Source organism: Orcinus orca, chromosome 1, assembly GCF_937001465.1.
Source record: "Orcinus orca chromosome 1, mOrcOrc1.1, whole genome shotgun sequence".
In the NCBI taxonomy this organism is placed as follows: domain Eukaryota; kingdom Metazoa; phylum Chordata; class Mammalia; order Artiodactyla; family Delphinidae; genus Orcinus; species Orcinus orca.
The window spans coordinates 111,595,304-111,617,184 of NC_064559.1; the positions used below are offsets into that span (position 1 = coordinate 111,595,304).

At 37.9% G+C, this 21,881-nt stretch overlaps 1 protein-coding gene across 1 annotated transcript in view; it reads right to left on the reverse strand.

Moving 5' to 3' along the window:
- Window positions 1-21,881, reverse strand: part of SYCP1 (synaptonemal complex protein 1) — a 162,480-nt gene that overhangs the window by 85,168 nt on the left and 55,431 nt on the right. The window contains exon 16 of the mRNA XM_049710757.1: window positions 15,983-16,044. Coding sequence (XP_049566714.1) covers window positions 15,983-16,044 — 62 coding nt within the window. The remainder of the gene's footprint in view (window positions 1-15,982; window positions 16,045-21,881) is intronic.

The window sequence follows — 21,881 nt, forward strand, 5'->3', positions numbered from 1 at the left end:
GCCAATACCAGTTCTGAGATGCCTTGGACCCCCTCAGCCAGCCATCCAATTATCCAGCCCCACCAACCTTCAGGCTGACAACAGCTCTGGGATACCCCGGACCCCAGAGCCAGTAGTGTCAGGAATCAGCCATGCCCACCAGCAGGCCGATACTAGATGTAAGACCCCAGCAATACAACTACTCATCCCAGAACCCAGCTCTGCCCACCCGTAGGTCAGCACTAGCCCTAGGATCTCCTGAGGCCCCACAGCCAGCCACCTTGTGACCCAGCCCCACCCATCAGTGGGCAGCAGCCTCCACACAAGGCAGGGCCTGGCAACCAACTGGACCGGGGCCACCCACACCTGTAAGACCACCCAAAGTAGGCAGCCCACCACAACAGAAGGAAAAACATGGCCCACATAGGGGGCACCCCTAAAGCATATAGTTCTGATGACCAGAGGAAAATATGTGGCTGGGACACATAGGATGTCTCCTATAAAGGGCCACATCTCAAAGGTCAGGAAATATAACCAACCTTCTAAATACATAGAAATAAAAACAGCAAATTAGGCAAAATGAGGCAACAGAGGAATATGTTCTAAATGTAGGAACAACAAAGTGAAGTGGAGATAAGAATCCACCCAAAAGAGTTCAGGGTAATGATTGAAAAATGCTCAAAGAACATGGGAGAAAATTGGATGAACAGGGGGGAAGTTAGAAGTTTTTAACAAAAAGTTAGAAAATATAAAGAAGACCCAAACAGAGATGAAGAATACAATAACTGAAATTTTTAAAATACACTAGAAGAAATCAACAGTAGATTAGACAATACAGAGGAATGGATCAGTGAGCTGGAAGACAGCGTAGTGGAAATTACTGAAGATGAACAGAAAAAAGAATAAGAAGAAATGAGGACAGTTTAAGAGACTTCCATGACAACATCAAGAGTATTAACATCTGCATTATAGAGGGCCCAGAAGAACAGAGAGAGAAAAGGCCAGAGGACATATTTGAAGACATAATAGCAGAAAACTTCCCTAATCTGGGAAAGGAAACAGACATCAAAGTTCAGAAAGAACAAAGAGTCCCAAACAGGGCCACACCAAGACACACTGTAACTTAAATAGCAAAAATTAAAGATAAAGAGAGAATATTAACAGCAGCAATGGAAAAGAAGTTATGCACATGAGAACTCCCAAAAGGCTATCAGCTGACTTTTCTGCAGAAACTCCACAGCCCAGAAGGGAGTGGCATGATATATTTAAACTGGTGAAAGGGAAAAACTTAACAACCAAGAATACTCTACCTGGCAAGGCTTTCACTCAGATTTGATAAAGAGATCAAAAGTTTTACAGAAAAGAAAAGCTAAAAGAGTTCAGCACCACCAAACCAGCTCATGTACAAAGCTAGTAGAAAGGTTAAAAGACAAAAGTAATAAAATCAACTTTATCTGCCATAAGTAGTTAAGGGATACACAAAACAAAAAGATGAAAAGTATGATGTCAAAAATAGTAATAATGGGGAGAAGGGAGTAAAAATGCAGGGTTGTTAAAATCCATTTGAACTTAAGACATTAAAAACTTAATCAGATAGATAGATAGATAGATAGACTGCTGTATATAAACCTCATAGTAACCACAAGTCAAAAATCTATTATAGATACATACACACAAAATAGAAACGAACCCAAACATAACACTAAAGATAGCCATCAAATCACAAACGAAGAGAGCAAAAAAGAACTACAAAAACAACTCAAGGAGGGGACCAAGATGGTGGAGTAGGAGGATATGGAACTTACCTTTCCCCACAAATACGTTAAAAATACATCTATACATGGAACAATTCTCATGGAAAACTGGAAACTGACAGAGGAACTCCTATACAACCAAGGATGCAAGAAAGATTCCCATGTAATCAGGTAGGACAGGAAGAAAAGCATCAAGTTGGGACCTGTGCCCCTGGGAGGGGACTAAGAAGAAAAGGGAAATTGCATGGGGGGACACTCACTGTGGGGAGTAAGTGGGTTGAGCCACAGACTGGGCATCCCAGTCCTGAGGTATTACATAGAGGAGACAAGCCCCTTTGGCTATTTGGAGAACTGCTGGGACAGAGAGAAAGGCTGGAGGTGTCTAGACTCTACTTGTGAGGAGTGAGTGGGTGCTGGCTTGCCACCAGGCAGGGCAGGGAGAGGTCTGCCCTAGAGGCTAGCACCTTGAGCACTCCCCAGTCCAAGCTGAGTGAACACCTTGGCCCCACTCACTCCATGCAACATCTTGGCACTAGATCTAGGAAAGCCAGGTCCTGGGAAAAGACTCGATCTAGGAATGCAGAGGCGGCCCAAGAGCCTGGGGTGTGGTCCAGGTAGGGTGGCGGCAGCCATTGTTGGTGCTTACTCAAACAATGCCACAGAAGTAGCCCAGGCTTCTGATGGCAGCACAGCCACTTCAATTCCTGCAACCATAACGTCACGATCTCCAGTGTCAATCAAGTTAATGCTCCGGCCCTGCCCACTCCATGCCATAACCTTGCACTAGATCTGGGAAAATGACAACAGGGGAAAAGACGTGACCTTGGGCTGAGTGAGTGGAGCCACAGACACATATGCAGGTAGCGGACTGGACCTCTGTTAGCCCACGAGCCCCACTTTCTATACAGCGTTCCCCTCCTTTGGGGCAAAGGATCCAGCACGAGGAGAAGGAAAAAATACACACTTAAGGGAACACAGCCAGCTCTATCCCAACCCTCAGGGCATCCACTCCTGCAACTTAGGAACTGAAAGGGTGGGGATTGCCACTGAGCAGAGAAGAAGTCACACCTCACACCCTGTGCAGGCTTTAGCTCCTCAAACACCAGCCACATACCCTATCAAGGTGATAGTGGCCGGCACACCCTGGGGAAAGATGTGACTGGTCTCCACACCAAATCCAGCCCTTACACTAAAAACACTGGGCACATGCAGTCTACACAGGAATGCTCCCACATAAAAACACCCCTTCAAGACCACAGCAGATAACTGTTTCACCTAAATTCATAGAGACAGAAAAAGTTAAGTAAAATGAAAAGGCAGAGGAACAACTCATAATTGAAAGAGCAAGAGAAATTCCCTGAAAAATAATGAAACAGAGATAATCAGTACAACACACAAGTTCAAAACGTTGGTAATGAAAACACTAAATTAAGAAAGAGAATAGATCTAAACATTTTAACAAGGAACTAGAAATTATACAGAAGATCTAATCAAAAATAGAACATTCAATTTCTGATAAAAAGCACTCTAGAGGTAATGACTCACAGACTAAATGACACAAAAGAATTCATAAGCGATCTGGAAGGTAGAAAAATGTAAATCACCCAATCAGAACGGCAGACAAAGATAAATGAAAATTAATGGTGAAAGCAACATACAAGGTCTATGGGATAATATAAAACATGTCAACTTCCACATTATAGGGGTCCCAGAAGGGAGAAGAGAGAGAGAAAAAGGTCAAAAATGTACTTGATGAAATTACAGCTGAAAACTTCCCTAACCTAAAGAAGGAAACAGATATTCAGGTACAGGAAGCACAGACAGTCCCAAACAAGATAAACCCAAACAGACACACACCAAGATATGTCATAATTAAAACAGCAAAAGTTAAAGAGAGAATTCTAAAGGCAGCAAGAGAAAAAGAGAGTCACGTATAAAGGAACCCGCATAAGGTTATCAGCCAATTTTTCTATACTAACATTGCAGACCAAAAGGGACTGGCATGATATATTCAAAGTCATGAAAAGGAAAAACCTGCAAACTAGGATACTCTACTCAGCAAGACTATCATTTACAATATAAGAGATAAAGAATTTCACAGACAAGGGAAACTAGAAGAATTCAGCAATACTAAACCTATGCTAAAAGAAATGTTGAAGGAACTTCTCTAAATGAAAAAGAAGTAAGAATCTACAGGAAAGGGAAAATCCCAACAGGAAAGGCAGATAAATAACAAGGATTGAAGATCACTTAAATGAGCTAGTACACATATTAAAAAACAAACAACAATTGTAAAAGCAACTATAACTACAATAAACAGTAAAGGGATAAGCATGAAAATGTAAAATAGGACATCAAAATCACAAAATTGGGGGGAGGGGAGTAAAAAAATGTAGATCTTTTAGAATGTGCTTGAACTTAAATAACTATCAGTTTAAAGCAATAGATATGATTATGGTCAACAGAGATGAACCCCATGGTAACCACAAATCGAAAACCTACAATAGATACACACACACACAAAAAAAAGAGAGAGAAACATAAGAATATTACAAAAGAAAATCATCAAACCACAGTGGGAAAAACAAAAAGAAGAAATAAAAAAGAAGAACTACAAAAACAACTGGAAAACAAGGAAAAAAATAACAATAAGTACATGCATATAAATAATTACGCTCAATTTTAATAGACTAAATGCTCCCATCAAAATATATGGTGGGTGATTGGACTAAAAAAAACAAGAGCCTTCAATATGCTAACTACAAGAGATTCACTTCAGAGTGAAATACACAGACTGAAAGTAAGCAGATGGAAAAAGATTTCATGCAAACAGAAACAAGAAAGTGGGGGTAGCAATACTCATATCAGACCAAATATGTTTTAAAACAAAGGCTATAACAAAAGATAAAGAAGAGCATCATACAATGATAAAGGTATCAATACAAGAAGAGGATTTTACACTCGCTAACATATACGCACCCAATACAGGAGCACTAAACATTTAAATACTAACATACATAAAGGGAGAAACTGAAAATAATACAATGATAATAGGAGATTTTAACACTCGACTGACATCAATGGACAGATCATCCAGACAGAAAATCAATAAGGCAACAGAGGTCCTATATGACACAATAGACCAGTTGGACTTAATTGCTATGTACAGGATGCTACACCCCCAAAAAAGCAGAATACACATTCTTTTCAAGTTGACATAGAACATTCTCCAGGATAGATCACATACTACATCACAAAACAAGCCTCAACAAATTTAGGAGGACAGAAATTTTATCAAGCATCTTTTCCAATAATTGTATGAAACTAGAAATCAACTACAGAAAGAAAAATGGGAAAAGAACAACCATGTGGCAACTGAACAACATGCTACTAAAAAAAAAATGGGTCACCAATGAAATCAAAGGGAAAATCAAAATACCTTGAGGAAAATGAAAACACAACGTTCCAAAATCTATAGGATGCAGCAAAAGCAGTTCTAAGAGAGAGGTTTATAGTGATACAGGCCTTCCTCAAGAAACAAAGAAAATCACAAACAACCTAGCCTATCACCTAAAAGAATTAGAAGAAGAAAAACAAAGACAAAAGTCAGCAGACGGAAGGAAACAATAAAGATCAGAGAGGAAATAAATAAGAGACCAAAAAAAAGAAAATATCAATAAAAACAAGAGCTGATTTTTTGACAAAATTGATAAACCTTCAGCGAGACTCACCAAGAAGATAAAAAAGAGGACCCAAACAGACAACATAAGAAATGAAAGAGGAAAAATAACAGCCAATACCACAGAGATACAAAAAGTCATGAGAATATTATCAGCAATTATATGCCAATAAACTGAAGAACCTAGAAGAAATGGCACATTCCTAGAAACATACAGCCTGCCAGGACTGAGTCAAGAAGAAACAGACAATTGAAACAGACTGCTCACTAAAAGCGAAATTGAATCTGTAATAAAACTCCCAGCAAACAAAAGTCCAGAACAGGATAAATTCACAGGATAATTCTACTAAACATATAGAGAAGAGCTAAGACCTATCCTTCTCAAACTATTCCCCCAAATTGAAGAGGAAACACTCCCAAATTCGTTCCACAGGGCCACTGTTACCCTGATACCAAAATCAGACAAAGACACTACAAAAAAAGAAAATGTATTTTATGAATATATATGTAAAAATCCTCAACAAAGTATTAGCAAACCAAATTCAACAATACATAAAAAGATCATGCAGTATGATCAAGTTGGATTTATTCCAGGGCCACAAGGCTGGTTCAACATATGCAAGTCAATCAATGTGATACACCACATTAACAGAAGGAAAGACAAAAAACCCCATGATCATTCCAACAGATGCAGAAAAAAATGTTTAACAAAATTCATCATCCATTCGCAATAAAAGCTCTCATCAAAGTTGGTACAGAGTAAACATATCTCAATATAATAAAGGCCATTTATGAAAAACCCACAGCCAAAGTAATATTCAACAGTGAAAAGCTGAAAGACTTCCCACCAAATTCAGGAACTAGACAAGAATGCTCACTCTCACCACATCTATTTAACATAGTATTGAAAGTCCTACTCACAGCAATCAGACAAGTAGGAAAAACAAGTATCAAAATTGGAAGGAAAGGGGTAAAACTGTTACTGTTTGCAGATTACATGATACTCTATACAAAGTACCCTAAAGCCTCCACCCAAAAACTATTAGAACTAAGAGATGAATTCAACAAGATTGTAGAATACAAGATTAAGCTGTACTAAAGATGCTACCAAAAAACTACTTGAGCTCATCAATGAATTTGGTGAAGTTGCAGGACACAAAATTAATACACAGAAATCTGTTGCATTTCTATACACTAATAATAAAATATCAAAAAGAGAGAGCAAAAAAAAAATCCCATTTAAAATTTCATCAGAAAAATAAAATACCTAAGAATAACCTTAAACAAGGAGGTGAAAACTCTGCAAACTATAAAACACTGATGAAGGAAATAGGAGATGATTCAAAGAAATGGAAAGATATCCTGTGCTCTTGGATTGGAATAATTAATATTATTAATATGGCCATACCACCCAAAGCAATCTACAAATTTAATGCAATCCCTATCAAAATATCCATGACATTTTTCACAGAACTAGGACAAATAATCCTAAAATACATATAGAACCACAAAAGACCATGAGTTGCCAAAGCAATCCTGAAAAATAAAAAACAAAGCTGGAGGTATAATCCTCAGAGACTTCAGACTATACTACAAAGCTGCAGTAATCAAGGCAGTATGGTACTGGTACAAAACCAGACACAAAGATGAATAGAACAAAATAGAACCCAGAAATAAATCCGCACACCTATTGTCAATTAATCTACGACAAAGGGGGCAAGAATGTACAATGGAGAAAAGACAGTCTCTTTGGTGCTGGGAAAACTGGACAGCTACATGTAAAAGAATGAAATCAAAACATTCTCTAACACCATATATAAAAATAACACAAAATGGATTAAAAACCTAAATGTAAGACTGGAAACCATAAAACTCCTAGAGGAAAACATAGGCAGAACACTCTTTAACATAAATCATAGCAATATCTTCTTGGATCAGTCTCCTAAGGCAAAAGAAATAAAAGCAAAAATAAATAATGGGACCCTATTAAACTTAAAAGCTTTTGCACAGTAAAGGAAACCATCGACAAAACAAAAAGACAACCTACAAAATAGGAGAAAATATTCGCAAATGATATGACTGACAAGGAGGTTTTGTTTGTTTGTTTGTTTGTGGTACGTGGGCCTCTCACTGCTGTGGCCTCTCCCGTTGCAGAGCACAGGCTCCAGACGCGCAGGCTCAGCAGCCATGGATCATGGACCCAGCCACTCTGCGGCATGTGGGATCCTCCCGGACCGGGGCACAAACCCATGTCCCCTGCATCAGCAGGTGGATTCTCAACCACTGCACCACCAGGGAAGCCCAGACAAGGAGTTTTAATATTTAAAATACACAAACAGCTCATACAACTCAATATCAAAAACAACCAATCCAATCAGAAAATGGACAGAAGACTTGTAGAGATATTTTTCCAAAGAAGATACACAAATGGCAAACAGGCACATAAAAAGATGCTCAACATCACTAATTATTAGAGAAATGCAAATCAAAACCACAATTAAATATCACCTCACACCTCTGAGAATGGCTATCATCAAAAGTCTACATATAACAAACATTGGAGAGGATGTGGAGAAAAGGGAACCCTGGTACACTGTTGGTGGGAATGTAAATTGGTTCAGCCACTATGCAAAACAGTATAGAGATTCCTTTAAAAAACTTAGAACAGAATTACCATATGATGAAGCAATTCCACTCCTGGGCACATATCCAAAAAACCTAAAACACTAACTCAAAAAGATATATGCACCCCACTGTTCACAGAAGCACTATTTACAACAGCCAAGACACAGAAACATGGAAGCTACCCAACAGACAGTCATCAACAGATGACTGGATTAAGATGTATACACACACACACACACACACACACACACAAAATGGAATATTGCTCAGCCATAAGAAAGAATGAAATACTGCCATTTGCAGCAACATGGACGGACCTAGAGAATATTATGCTTAGTAAAATAAGTCAGAGAGAGAAATACAAATACAAATACATTATATCACATGTGGAATCTAAAAAATAATACAAATGAATATATATGCAAAACAGAAACAGAATCACAGATGTAGAAAACAAACTTGTAGTTACCAAAGGGGAGAGGGAAGTGGGGAGGAGCAAATTAGGGATATGCGGTTAACAAATACAAACTACTTATAAATAAAATAGATATGCAACAAGAATATACTGTATAGAACACAGAATTACACCCAATACCTTTTGATAACCTATAATGGAATATAATCTGCAAAAAACCGAATCACTATGCTATACACCTGAAAATAACACAATATTGTAAATCAACTATAGTTCAAGAAAAAAAAAAGGAAGAAAGAAAGCTCTGACAGGTCTTACAAAACAATAAACCTGTCTAACTTTGAAAAATACAACAAAACCAATTTTAAAACGGCAATAAGAACATACCTATCAATAATTACTTTAAAAGAAATGGACTGGGGCTTCCCTGGTGGTGCAGTGGTTGAGAGTCTGCCTTCCGATGCAGGGGACACAGGTTCGTGCCCCGGTCCAGGAGGATCCCACGTGCCGCGGAGCGGCTGGGCCCGTGAGCCATGGCCGCTGAGCCTGCGCGTCCGGAGCCTGTGCTCCGCAATGGGAGAGGTCACAACAGTGAGAGGCCCGTGTACCACAAAAAAAAAAAAAAAAAGGACTAACGGACTAAATTCTCCCAAAAAAAGACACAGAGTGCCTGAATGGACAAAAAAACAAGATGCATATATATGCTGCTTACAAGAGACTCACTTCAGATCTAAAGACATAGACTAAAAGTGAGGGCATGGAAAAAGGTATTCCATGCAAATGTAAATCAAAAGAAAGCCAGGGTAACAATACTTATATCAAACAAAGTAAAACAAAGACTGTTACAAGAGACAAAGAAGTCCATTACATAATGATTAAGGGATTAATCAAAAGGACGATATAATAATTATAAATATATATGCACCCAACATATAGAAGTACCTAAATACATAGTGCAAACATTAACAGACATAAAGGGAGTAATTGACAGCAACACAATAATAGCAGGGAACTTTAACATCCCACTTACACCAATAGACAGATTATCCAGACAGAAAATCAATAAAGCACTGGCCTTAAATGACACATTAGACCAAAAGGACTCAATATATCTATACAGAACATTCCATCCAAAAGCAGCAGAATAGACATTCTTTTCAAGTATACATGGAACCTTTTCCAGGATAGACCACATGCTAGGCCACAAAAAAAATCAGTAAATTTAAGAAAATTCAATTCATATCAAGCATCTTTTCTGACCACAACACTATGAGACTAGAAATCAACTACAAAGAAAAAAACTACAAGGGAAAAAAACTCCCAAACATGTGAAGGCTAAACAATATGCTACTAAACAACCAATGGATCACTGAAGGAATCAAAGAATAAATCAGAAAATACATGGTGACAAATGAAAATGAAAACACAACAATCCAAAATCTAAGCAATGCAGCAAAAGCAGTTCTAAGAGGGAGGTTTATAGTGATACAAGTCTACTTCTCAGGAAACAAGAAAAATCTCAAATAAATAGCTTAATCTTACACCCAAAGGAAGTAGAAAAAGAACGCACAAAACCCAAAGTCAGTGGAAGGAAGAAAATCATAAAAATCAGAACTAAATTTTTAAAAAGAGAGACTAAGAAAACAATAGAAAAGATCAACAAAACTAAGAGCTGGTTATTTGAAAAAATAGACAAAATTGATAAACCTTAGTAAGAGACTCATCAAGAGAAAAACAGGGCCCAAATCAATAAAACCAGAAATAAAAAAGGATAAATAGAACCAACACCACAGAAATACAAAGGATCATGAGAGATTACTATGAACAATTTTACACCAATAAAATGGACAGCCTAGAAGAAAAGGACAAATTCCTAGAATTGTACAATTTTCCAAGACTGAGCCAGGAAGACATAGAAAGAATAAACAGACCAATTACCAGTAATGAAATTGAATCAGTAATTTAAAAAATTTCCAACAAACAAAAGTCCAGGACCAGATGGCTTCATAGGTGAATTCTACCAAACATTTAAAGGAGAATTAACACCTATCCTTCTCAAACTATTCCAAAAAACTGCAGAGATAGGAACTCTTCCAAACTAATCCTGCCAGGCTAGTATTATCCTATTAGCAAAACCAGTCAAAGATATCACAAAAACAAAAGATTACACCCCAATATCATTGATGAACATAAATACAAAAATCCTCAACAAAATATTAGGAAACCAAATTCAACAATACATTAAAAGGATCATACACCATGATCAAGTGGGGTTTATCCCAGGGATGCAAGGATGGCTCAATATCTGCAAATTAATGTGATACACCACATTAACCAGATGAAGAATAAAAATTATATGATCATCTCAATAGATGTGGAAAAAGTTTTTGACAAAATTCAATATCCATTTATGCTAAAAACTCTCCAGAAAGTGAGTATAGAGGGAATATATCTCAACATAATAAAGGTCATATATGACAAGCCCACAGCTAACATCATACTCAACAGTCAAAAGTACTTCCTTTAAAATCAGGAACAAGACAATGATGCCAACACTTGCCACTTCTACCTAACAAAGAATTGGAAATTCTAGCCACATCTATCATACAAGAAAAAGAAATAAAAGGAATCCAAATCAGAAAGGAAGAAGTAAAATTGTCACTGTTTGCATATGACATGATACTGTAAACAGAAAATCCTAAAGACGGCACCAAAAAACTACTAGAACTCATCCATGAATTCGGTAAAGTTACAGGACACAAAATTAATACACAGAAATCTGCTGCAGTTCTATATACTAACAACAAACTAACAGAAAGAGAAATTAAGAAAGCAATCCCATTTACAATCACATCAAGGAGAATAAAATACCTATGAATAACTCTAAGTAAGGAAGTAAAAATCTCTACCTGGAAAACTATAAGACACTGATGAAAGAAATTGAAAACAAAAAAAAGATGTAAAGGTATACCATATTCATGGACTCAAAGAATTAATGTCATTAAAACAACCACAATACCCAAGGCAATCTACAAATTCAATGCATTCCCTATCAAAATAACAATGGCATTTTTCACCATACTACAATAATTCTAAAATTTGTATGGAAACACAAAAGACCTCAGATTGCCAAAATGATCTTGAGAAAGAACAAAGCAGGAGGTATTATGATACCTGATTTCAAACTCTACCACAAAGCTACAGTCATCAAAACAGTATGGTACTGGCACCAAAACAGACACATAGATCAATGGAATAGAACAGAGGGCGCAGAACTAAGCCCATGCTTATATAATCAATTAACCTACAACAAAAGAGCAAGAAATACAATGGGGAAAAGACAGCCTCTTTAATAAATGGTATTGGGAACACTGGACAGCTACATGCAAAAGAATCAAACTGGACTACTCTCTCATGCCATGCATAAAAATAAATTCAAAATGGACTGAAGACTTAAATGCAAGACCTGAAACCATAAAATTCCTAGGAGAAAACATAGGCAGTACACTATTTGACATCAGTGTTAGCAATATCTTTTTTGGATATGTTTCCTCAGGCAAGGGAAACAAAAGCAAAATAAACAAATTGGACTATATCAAACTAAAAAACTTTTTCATAGAAAAGGAAACTATCAAAAAAATGAAAAGGCCACCTACTGAATGGGAGAAAATATTTGCAAATGATACATCCAAAAGGGGTTAATATCCACAATATACAAAGAAACAAATAACTCATACAACTCAACATCAAAAAAAACCCAAACAAGCTCATTATAAAACAGGACAGGGAAAAGGATCTGAAGAGAGATTTTTCCAAAGACATAAAGATGTCCAACTGGCACATGAAAAGATGCTCATCACCACTAATCAGGGAAAGGCAAATCAAAACCACAATGAGATACTACCTCCCATCTGTCAGAATGGCTATTATCAAAAGATAAGAGATAACAAGTGTTGGTGAGGATGTGGAACAAAGGGAACCCTCATGCATTGTTGGTGGGATTAGCATTATTTACAATAGCTAAGATATGGAAGCAACATAAATGCCCATCAATTGATGAACAGATAAAGAATATGTGAGAAAGATAGATAGATAGATAACAGCCACAAAAAAAATGAAATCTTTTCATCTGCAACAACATAGGTGGACCCAGAGGGTATTATGTTGAAATAAGTTGTACAGAGAAAGGCAAATACTGTATGATTTCACTTATATGTGAAATCTAAAAAACAAAACAAATGAACAGACACAACAAAACAGAAACAGAGTTATAGATACAGTGAAAAAACAGGTGGTTGCCAGAGGGGAGAGAGGTGAGGGTAGGAAAGAAATAGGCAAAGGAGACTAAGAGGTACAAACTTCCAGTTGCAAAATAAATGAGTCACAGGTATGAAATGTACAGTGTGGGGAATATAGTCAATACCTATGTAATATATTTGTATGGTGACATACTGTAACTAGACTTATCACAGTGAACATTTCAAAATGTACAGAAACATCAAATCACTGGTGTGCAACAGGAAGTAATATACTGTTTTAGGTCAATTATACTTCAAAACAAACAAACAAAGTCATAAAACAGAGATGAGATTTATGGTTATGGGGGTGGGGAAAATAAGGGAGGACGAGGAGTTGGATGAAGGCTGCCAAAAGGCACAAACTTCCAGTTGTAAGATAAACAGTACTAGGGATGTAACGTACAATGTGATATAATTCACACTGCTGTATGTTATTTATGAAAGTTGTTAAGACAGTAAATCTTAAGAGTTCTCATCACAAGGAAAATTTTTTTCTATTTCTTTAATTTTGTATCTATATGAGATGATGGATGTAGACTTATTGTAATGTATGTAAGTCAAATCATTATGCTGTAGACGTTAAACTTATACAGTGCTGTATGACAATTATATCTCAAGAAAACTGGAAGAAAAAATAAAATACAATTAGATTCAAAAAATAAATACATTAAAAAAATTATACACAAAAGAATAATAAAGCTGGAGGAATCACACTACCCAAATCTAAGACTCACTATAAAGCTACAGTAAGCAAAACACTGGTGCATGGATAGACCACAAAAATCAATGAAACAGAAATAGTCCAGAAGTAGACCCACACAAATATGGTCAATTGATTTTTTTTTATAAATGTGCAAGAGTAACTCAATAGAAAAAGGAGAGTCTTGGGAATTCCCTGGTGGTCCAGTGGTTAGGACTCCGCACTTTCACTGCCGAGAGCTCAGGTTCAATCCCTGGTCAAGGAACTTAGATCCTGTAAGCCGCTTGGTGCAGCCAAAAACATAAATACATACATACACACATACATATATAAAGAAAAAGAGAGTCTTTTCAACAAATAGTATTATCAGTACCCTACATCAATCCAAAGTATTTAAATCTTAAATATCTCTCAAAGTAGTATCTCATTACTACCATCATCTCCCAGCCTAAGTTCTCTTCTCTGGCTCCTGTGATTGTCTGTCTATTCTGAACTGTTCTCTTAATATATTGTGTTCTCCGTACTGCAAACCAAATGAGCTCTTCAAATTGCAAATCTGACCAAGTCACTCCCTGCTGAAATTCTTTAGAGCTTCTCATTCCTCTTAGGATAAACATAAAATTCTGTTGATATGATTTTAAAGGGCCATGAATTAACAGGCTCCTACTACCTCTCTAGCCTCATTTTGCACCACACTCTTTCTTTCACTCCATGTTGTATTCACCATTCTCCTTCCTATCAAATGACCTTTGCACATATTTTCTCTACCTGATAAGCACTTCCCTTCCTTCTCTGGATTTCAGTTCAATCTTTACTTTTTCAAAAAACGTCTCCTAAACTCTCTACATAGTTCAAATCCCTTTATTACACTGTAAACTAATCCTTTATTGCCCTTGACACCATGGTATTATTACCTTTGAATGGCTGCTTGTATTTAAGTATGATTATTTCATGACTAGCTCCATGAAAACAGGATATGCATCCATTTGCTCCCCAGTGCATCCCCAGAGTATACCATAAAAGGAACTCAACAAATGTTTGTTAAACGAATAAATGTATCTTATTCATCCTTCACAACCACCCTATGAGATATGTACAATTATTTCCCCCATTTCATAAAATGGAAAAACCAAGGCATCAAGAATTTAGGTAAATTGCTCTAGGTCATACAGCTAAGAAGTAAAAAGCTGGATACCATCAAAGCATTATGATTCTAAGGACCAAGATATTAATTATGCTCTAACGGCTATTCAAATAAAACAAAACCTAAACCAATCCTTGTCCATGTAGGAGTGTAAAAATAATACTTTAGTATTAATTCATTCAACAAATATTTATAAAGTGCTTACAAAGTGTCAGTTACTGTGCTAAGTACTGAGGTTACAGGGCAAACAGGACAAAGGTTCTTAGTCCTTATTGGAGCATTCCACTATTTATTTATTGACCACCTACTATGTGCCAACTACTGTGCTAAGTAAAGGAGACTCTAAAGGGTGAATAAAGCTTTAAATAATTATACCAAAAATAAATTAAATTTCATTTGTGATAAGTGGTATAAAGGAAAAATTCAGGGTGCTAGAGGAACAAGCTACACAGAGACCTAAACTAGCTAGGAATGTCAAGAGAGATTTCTAAAGAATTGATATTTAAGCTGAGACCTGAAGTATAAGTTTACATTATCAAATTTGAAAGAAATGTAAATATTATTATTTGCAAGAATTTGTGCAAAAGCAATTCACTGAAGAAAGGATAAGCATTTGGAAATAGTGCTTCCCAAGAGATGGAAGAATTAGGAGTTGCAAAATCAGGTAGAGATGTGATTGGTTAAACCCAAAATCAAAGACCTGTAATGATAAACAATATTGTCTTTTATAAGCAAAGGTTGGCAAACTACAGCCTCTAAGACAAAATCAGCCCACAACCTTCTTTTGTAGGCCCTTTAACTAAGAATGGTTCTTACATTTTTATAAGATTGTTAAAAATAAAAGAAAAAAAATGGAAGGGGAGGAGAAAATTAACATTCTGTATATAGCCACAAAGCCTAAAATATTTACTATCTAGTCCTTTACAAAAAAAGTTTACCAACCCATGCTCTACACACTATAATCAAGTAAAACATAATGAAGCCTATCCTAACAAATTCATTAAATATGATTCTATTTGAATACTAAACGTAGGTACTGAATAGATATCATACATATCTTTCTCAAAATTGCAGCTTTGTGGCTCAAAGTTATCAAACGCACACCAAATTTACAATCATCTACAGAACAGGCATATTTGATCTCACTTAAATGTACTGTCAACACATGCTTAAGTAATATAAACACCTACACCGACAGTTATCAAAATATACCATAAAAATTGATAGAGATAAGAAATGTGGCTTCACTAAAACCAAATGTAGTTTTTTTTATATTTTAGTTGAAAAACTACCATAAGACATCTATAGGATGAGAGTCTAAGTCACTGGATTTAATACTATTTTGAAAAATAATTGCTACATATTAATAAGAGAAACCATACACTTACCAAGATTTTTTTCAATTCTTCAAGTTCTACTTCTTTGTTATTTTTAAGCTTAGTCATCTCTTCTAAAAAATCAAAAGAATATAAATGCGTTAAAAGCTGGATTTAAAAAAATGGGAAAGGAGAGACAAGAAAACAAAAAAAAGATTCCATTTTTAAAAGACATTCTTTCATAGTTGTACCATTCAAATAGCCTCCAATCTGATTTCTCCACTTCTATTCCTCACTACCAACACTCCCCACCCAACATCAAATTTACCTTCCATACAGAAGTGACAATGATCCTTTAAAAATGTAAACAAGATCATGTCATTCCTCTAATTAAAATCTTTCAGTGGTGTTCCTTTGCCAGCAGAATAAAATCAAAATTCCTTTCCTTGGCCCTACCTGATTTGGTCCTTATTACCCCATACTCACTTCATTTCCCTTTCCATATTTCTTCTTACACTTAGTCACAAAGGTTTTCATTCACTCACATGTATTAACCAAGCTCCTTCACACCTCAGCGCATTTCTACAAGCTTTTCCTCCTGAATGAACAGCTCTCTCCAACTCACATGCTTTCCCTTAACTAAATCTCACTTACTTAGGTCTCAGTTTAAGGCCATCCTTGATCACCAAATCTAGATTAGGCCTTATTATTTTCTTATATTTTGTCATTTTCATTCATTTCATTCCTTCATAGCACTTATCCCAATTTGTAATTAAATATTTATTTGTAATTATTCATTTTATGTGTCTCCGAGTGCAAAATCTCATGAGAACAAAGACCATGTCTGTTATGTTCCTAATGAATATCCAAAGCTAAATGAGAAACATCTAAGTCTAAGTTCTATAGTTATTGTGTATCTAATAACCAAAGAAGAAGCAATAGAAAAAACTAGAAGGAGAATCTATTATACAACCAGAGTGAAAATAAATGTGGGCACAGAGATAGAAAATTGACCACAGGAGTAAAACCTGTTTAGAGCTATATTAGACTGAACTGAAGATGGGAGACACATGAAGAAGCAAAGAAAACTGTACCAAAGAAAGAAACACACAAAAAATTATTTGAAAAAGATTCTGAATTTACAGTTGTCTTTAACTTACTTGGTATGCACTACCTCATTCTTTAAATGAACAATGAAGAAACAAAGAGTTTGAATTTAGGCAATTAGATGGCTCTTAAATCTGCAACACAGAATAGTCAGATTTGTATTTTTAAAGGAACACTCTAGCATAAATGCAGAGAATGAACAAAAGGTAGACAAGACTGGAAACAAAAAGATTGATTCTAAAGATACTGCAATTAGTTCTGGTCAGAGATGTCTGGTTCCAAGCTAATGTCAAGATATAAGGGGTAGAGTAGGCTGTATCTGAGAAGTGCACAGAATAACAGTGGTCTTAGGATAGGTCAATGATTGTAACTCCTGAGGGGACAGTGGAGGCATACACTAATCAAGATGTAATCCTACGAAAATATCATTAAGGAAGAATGCAAAGTGTAGCCAGGAAACAATGCAGTAAGAATGAGGGCTACTGCAGTAAGAAAGAAGGTTATGAATAAAGGACAAAGCAAATAGAAGCCTAGTAAACACAAAAAGAGATGACAAAGATGAGGACAAATGAGGGTAATATGAAGCATGGTTTATGATAATGTCCCAGATACAATTTGTGTTCCATTATGTTACTCACATGCATCCCTCTCCTAGGCTAAGAGAATGTGCTTGAAACTCTAAAAACCAGGAAAGAGGAAATGAGGACTTGAACTGTTCTAGGTCTGTGGAGACGAAGAAAAGGGGGAAGATTCAAAAGATATTTAAGCATTAAAAACTCTTAAATTGGAGAGCAGGAAGATGGCGGAAGAGTAAGACGCGGAGATCACCTTCCTCCCCACAGATACACCAGAAATACATCTACACGTGGAACAACTCCTACTGAACACCTACTGAAGGCTGGCAGAAGACCTCAGACCTCCCAAAAGGCAAGAAACTCCCCACGTACCTGGGTAGGGCAAAAGAAAAAAAAGAATAAACAGAGACAAAAGGATAGGGACGGCACCTGCACCAGTGGGAGGGAGCTGTGAAGGAGGAAAAGTTTCCACACACTAGGAAGCCCCTTCGCGGGCGGAGACTGCGGGAGGCGGAGTGGGGAGCTTCGAAGCCGCGGAGGAGTGCACAGCAACGGGTGCGGAGGGCAAAGCGGGGAGATTCCCGCACAGAGGATCGGTGCCGACCGGCACTCAGCAGCCCGAGAGGCTTGTCTGCTCACCCGCCGGGGCGGGCGGGGCTGCGAGCTGAGGCACTGAGGCTCGGGTTTCGGTTTCGGACAGAGCGCAGGGAGAGGACTGGGGTTGGCGGCTTGAACATAGCCTGAAGGGGTTGGTGCACCACAGCTAGCCGGGAGGGAGTCCGGGGAAAAGTCTGCACCTGCCGAAGAGGCAAGAGACTTTTTCTTCCCTCTTTGTTTCCTGGTGCGTGAGGAGAGGGGTTTAAGAACGCTGCTTAAAGGAACTCCAGAGACGGGCGCGAGCCGCGGCTAAAAGCGCGAACCCCAGAGACAGGCGCGAGCCGCGGCTGAAAGCGCGGACCCCAGAGACAGGCGCGAGCCGCGGCTAAAAGCGCGGACCCCAGAGGCGGGCGGGAGACGTTATGGCTGCTGCTGCCGCCACCAAGGGGCCTGTGTGCGAGCACAGGTCACTCTCCACACCCCTCTTCCGCGGAGCCTGTGCAGCCCGCCACTGCCAGGTTCCCGGGATCCAGGGACAACTTCCCCGGGAGAACGCACGGCGGGCCTCAGGCTGCTGCAAAGTCACGCCGGACTTTGCCGCCGCAGGCCCGCCCCGCATTCCGTGCCCCTCCCTCCCCGCCAGCCTCAGTACTCCAGAACCCCCGAATCAGCGGCTCCTTTAACCCCGTCCTGTCTGAGCAAAAAACAGACGCCCTCCAGCGACCTACACGCAGAGGCAGGGCCAAATCCAAAGCTGAGCCCCTGTGAGCTGTGAGAACAAAGAAGAGAAAGGGAAATCTCTCCCAGCAGCCTCAGAAGCAGCGGATTAAAGCTCCACAATCAACTTGATATACCCTGCATCTGTGGAAAACATGAATAGACAACCAATCATCCCAAATTAAGGAAGTGGACTTTAGGAGCAAGATCTATGATTTTTTTCCCTATTCCTCTTTTTGTGAATGTGTATGTGTATGCTTCTGTGTGAGATCTTGTCTGTATAGTCTTGCTTCCACCATTCGTCCTAGGGTTCTAACCGTCCATGGTTTTTTCTTAAAATTTTTTTCTTAATAATCAATTTTAATTTTAATAACGTTATTATACTTTACCTTCGTCCTTTCTTTCTTTCTTTCTTTCCTTCCTTCCTTCCCTCCTTTAGACAACGATTCATCCCAAATTGAGGAGGTGGTCTCTGACACCAATATTTATGATTTTTCCCCCTTTACCTCTTTTAGTGAGGGTGTATGTGTATGCTTCTGTGTAAGATTTTGTCTGTATAGCTTTGCTTCCAACATTTGTCCTAAGGTTCTATTCGTCCCTTTTTTTTTTTTTCTAAATAAGAATTTTTTAATTCAATAACTTTATTATACTTTATTTTATTTTTACTGTATCTTCTTTCTTTCTGTTTTTCCTTCTTTCCCTCCTTCCTTCCTTCCTCCCTCCCTCCTTCCCTCCTTTCTTTCCTTCTTGCCTTCTTTCCTTCTTTCTTTCTTTCTTCCTTCCTTCCTTCCTTCCCTCCTTTCCTTCTTTCTTTCCTCATACTTTTACTAATTCCCTCTACTTTTTCTCCCTTTTATTCTGAGCCGTGTGGATGAAAGGCTCTTGGTGCTCCAGCCAGGAGTCAGGGCTCTGCCTCTGAGGTAGGAGAGCCAACTTCAGGACACTGGTCCACAAGAGACCTCCCAGCTCCACATAATATCAAACGGCGAAAATCTCCCAGAGACCTCCATCTTAACACCAGCACCCAGCTTCACTCAACGACCAGCAAGCCACAGTGCTGGACAACCTATGCCAAACAACTAGCAAAACAAGAACACAACCCCACCCATTAGCAGAGAGGCTGCCTAAAATCATAATAAGGCCACAGACACCCCAAAACACACCACCAGACGTGAACCTGCCCACTAGAGAGACAAGATCCAGCCTTATCCACCAGAACACAGGCACTAGTCCCCTCCACCAGGAAGCCTACACAACCCACTGAACCAACCTTAGCCACTGGAGACAGACATCAAAAACAGCGGGAACTACGAACCTGCAGTCTGCAAAAAGGAGACCCCAAACACAGTAAGATAAGCAAAATGAGAAGACAGAAAAACACACAGCAGATGAAGGAGCAAGATAAAAATGCACCAGACCTAACAAATGAAGAGGAAATAGGCAGTCTACCTGAAAAAGAATTCAGAATAATGATGTTAAGGATGATCCGAAATCTTGGAAATAGAATGGACAAAATGCAAGAATCAGTTAACAAGGACCTAGAAGAAATAAAAATGAAACAAGCAACGATGAACAACACAATAAATGAAATTAAAAGTACTCTAGATGGGATCAATAGCAGAATAACTGAGGCAGAAGAACGGATAAGTGACCTGGAAGATAAAATAGTGGAAATAACTACTGCAGAGCAGAATAAAGAAAAAAGAATGAAAAGAACTGAGGACAGTCTCAGAGACCTCTGGGACAACATTAAACACACCAACATTCGAATTATAGGGGTTCCAGAAGAAGAAGAGAAAAAGAAAGGGACTGAGAAAATATTTGAAGAGATTATAGTTGAAAACTTCCCTAATATGGGAAAGGAAATAGTTAATCAAGTCCAGGAAGCACAGAGAGTCCCATACAGGATAAATCCAAGGAGAAATACGCCAAGACACATATTAATCAAACTGTCAAAACTTAAATACAAAGAAAGCATATTAAAAGCAGCAAGGGAAAAACAACAAATAACACATAAGTGAATCCCCATAAGGTTAACAGCTGATCTCTCAGCAGAAACCCTACAAGCCAGAAGGTAGTGGCAGGACATACTGAAAGTGATAAAGGAGAAAAACCTGCAGCCAAGACTACTCTACCCAAAAAGGATCTCATTCAGATTTGATGGAGAAATTAAAACCTTTACAGACAAGCAAAAGCTGAGAGAGTTCAGCACCACCAAACTAGCTTTACAACAAATGCTAAAGGATCTTCTCTAGGCAAGAAACACAAGAGAAGGAAAAAACCTATAATAACGAACCCAAAACAATTTAGAAAATGGGAATAGGAACATACATATCGATAATTACCTTAAATGTAAATGGACTAAATGCTCCCACCAAAAGACAGAGATTAGCTGAATGGATACAAAAACAAGACCCTTATATATGCTGTCTACAAGAGACCCACTTCAGACCTAGAGACACATACAGACTGAAAGTAAGGGGATGGAAAAAGATATTCCATGCAAATGGAAACCAAAAGAAAGCTGGAGTAGCAATTCTCATATCAGACAAAATAGACTTTAAAATAAGGACTATTAAAAGAGACAAAGAAGGACACTACATAATGATCAAGGGATCGATCCAAGAAGAAGATATAACAATTGTAAATATTTCTGCACGCAACATAGGAGCACCTCAATACATAAGGCAAATACTAACAGCCATGAAAGGGGAAATCGACAGTAACACATTCATAGTAGGGGACTTTAACACCCCACTTTCACCCATGGACAGATCATCCAAAATGAAAATAAATAAGGAAACACAAGCTTTAAATGATACATTAAACAAGATGGACTTAATTGATATTTATAGGACACTCCATCCAAAAACAACAGAATACACATTTTTCTCAAGTGCTCATGGAACATTCTCCAGGATAGATCATATCTTAGGTCACAAATCAAGCCTTGGTAAATTTAAGAAAATTGAAAT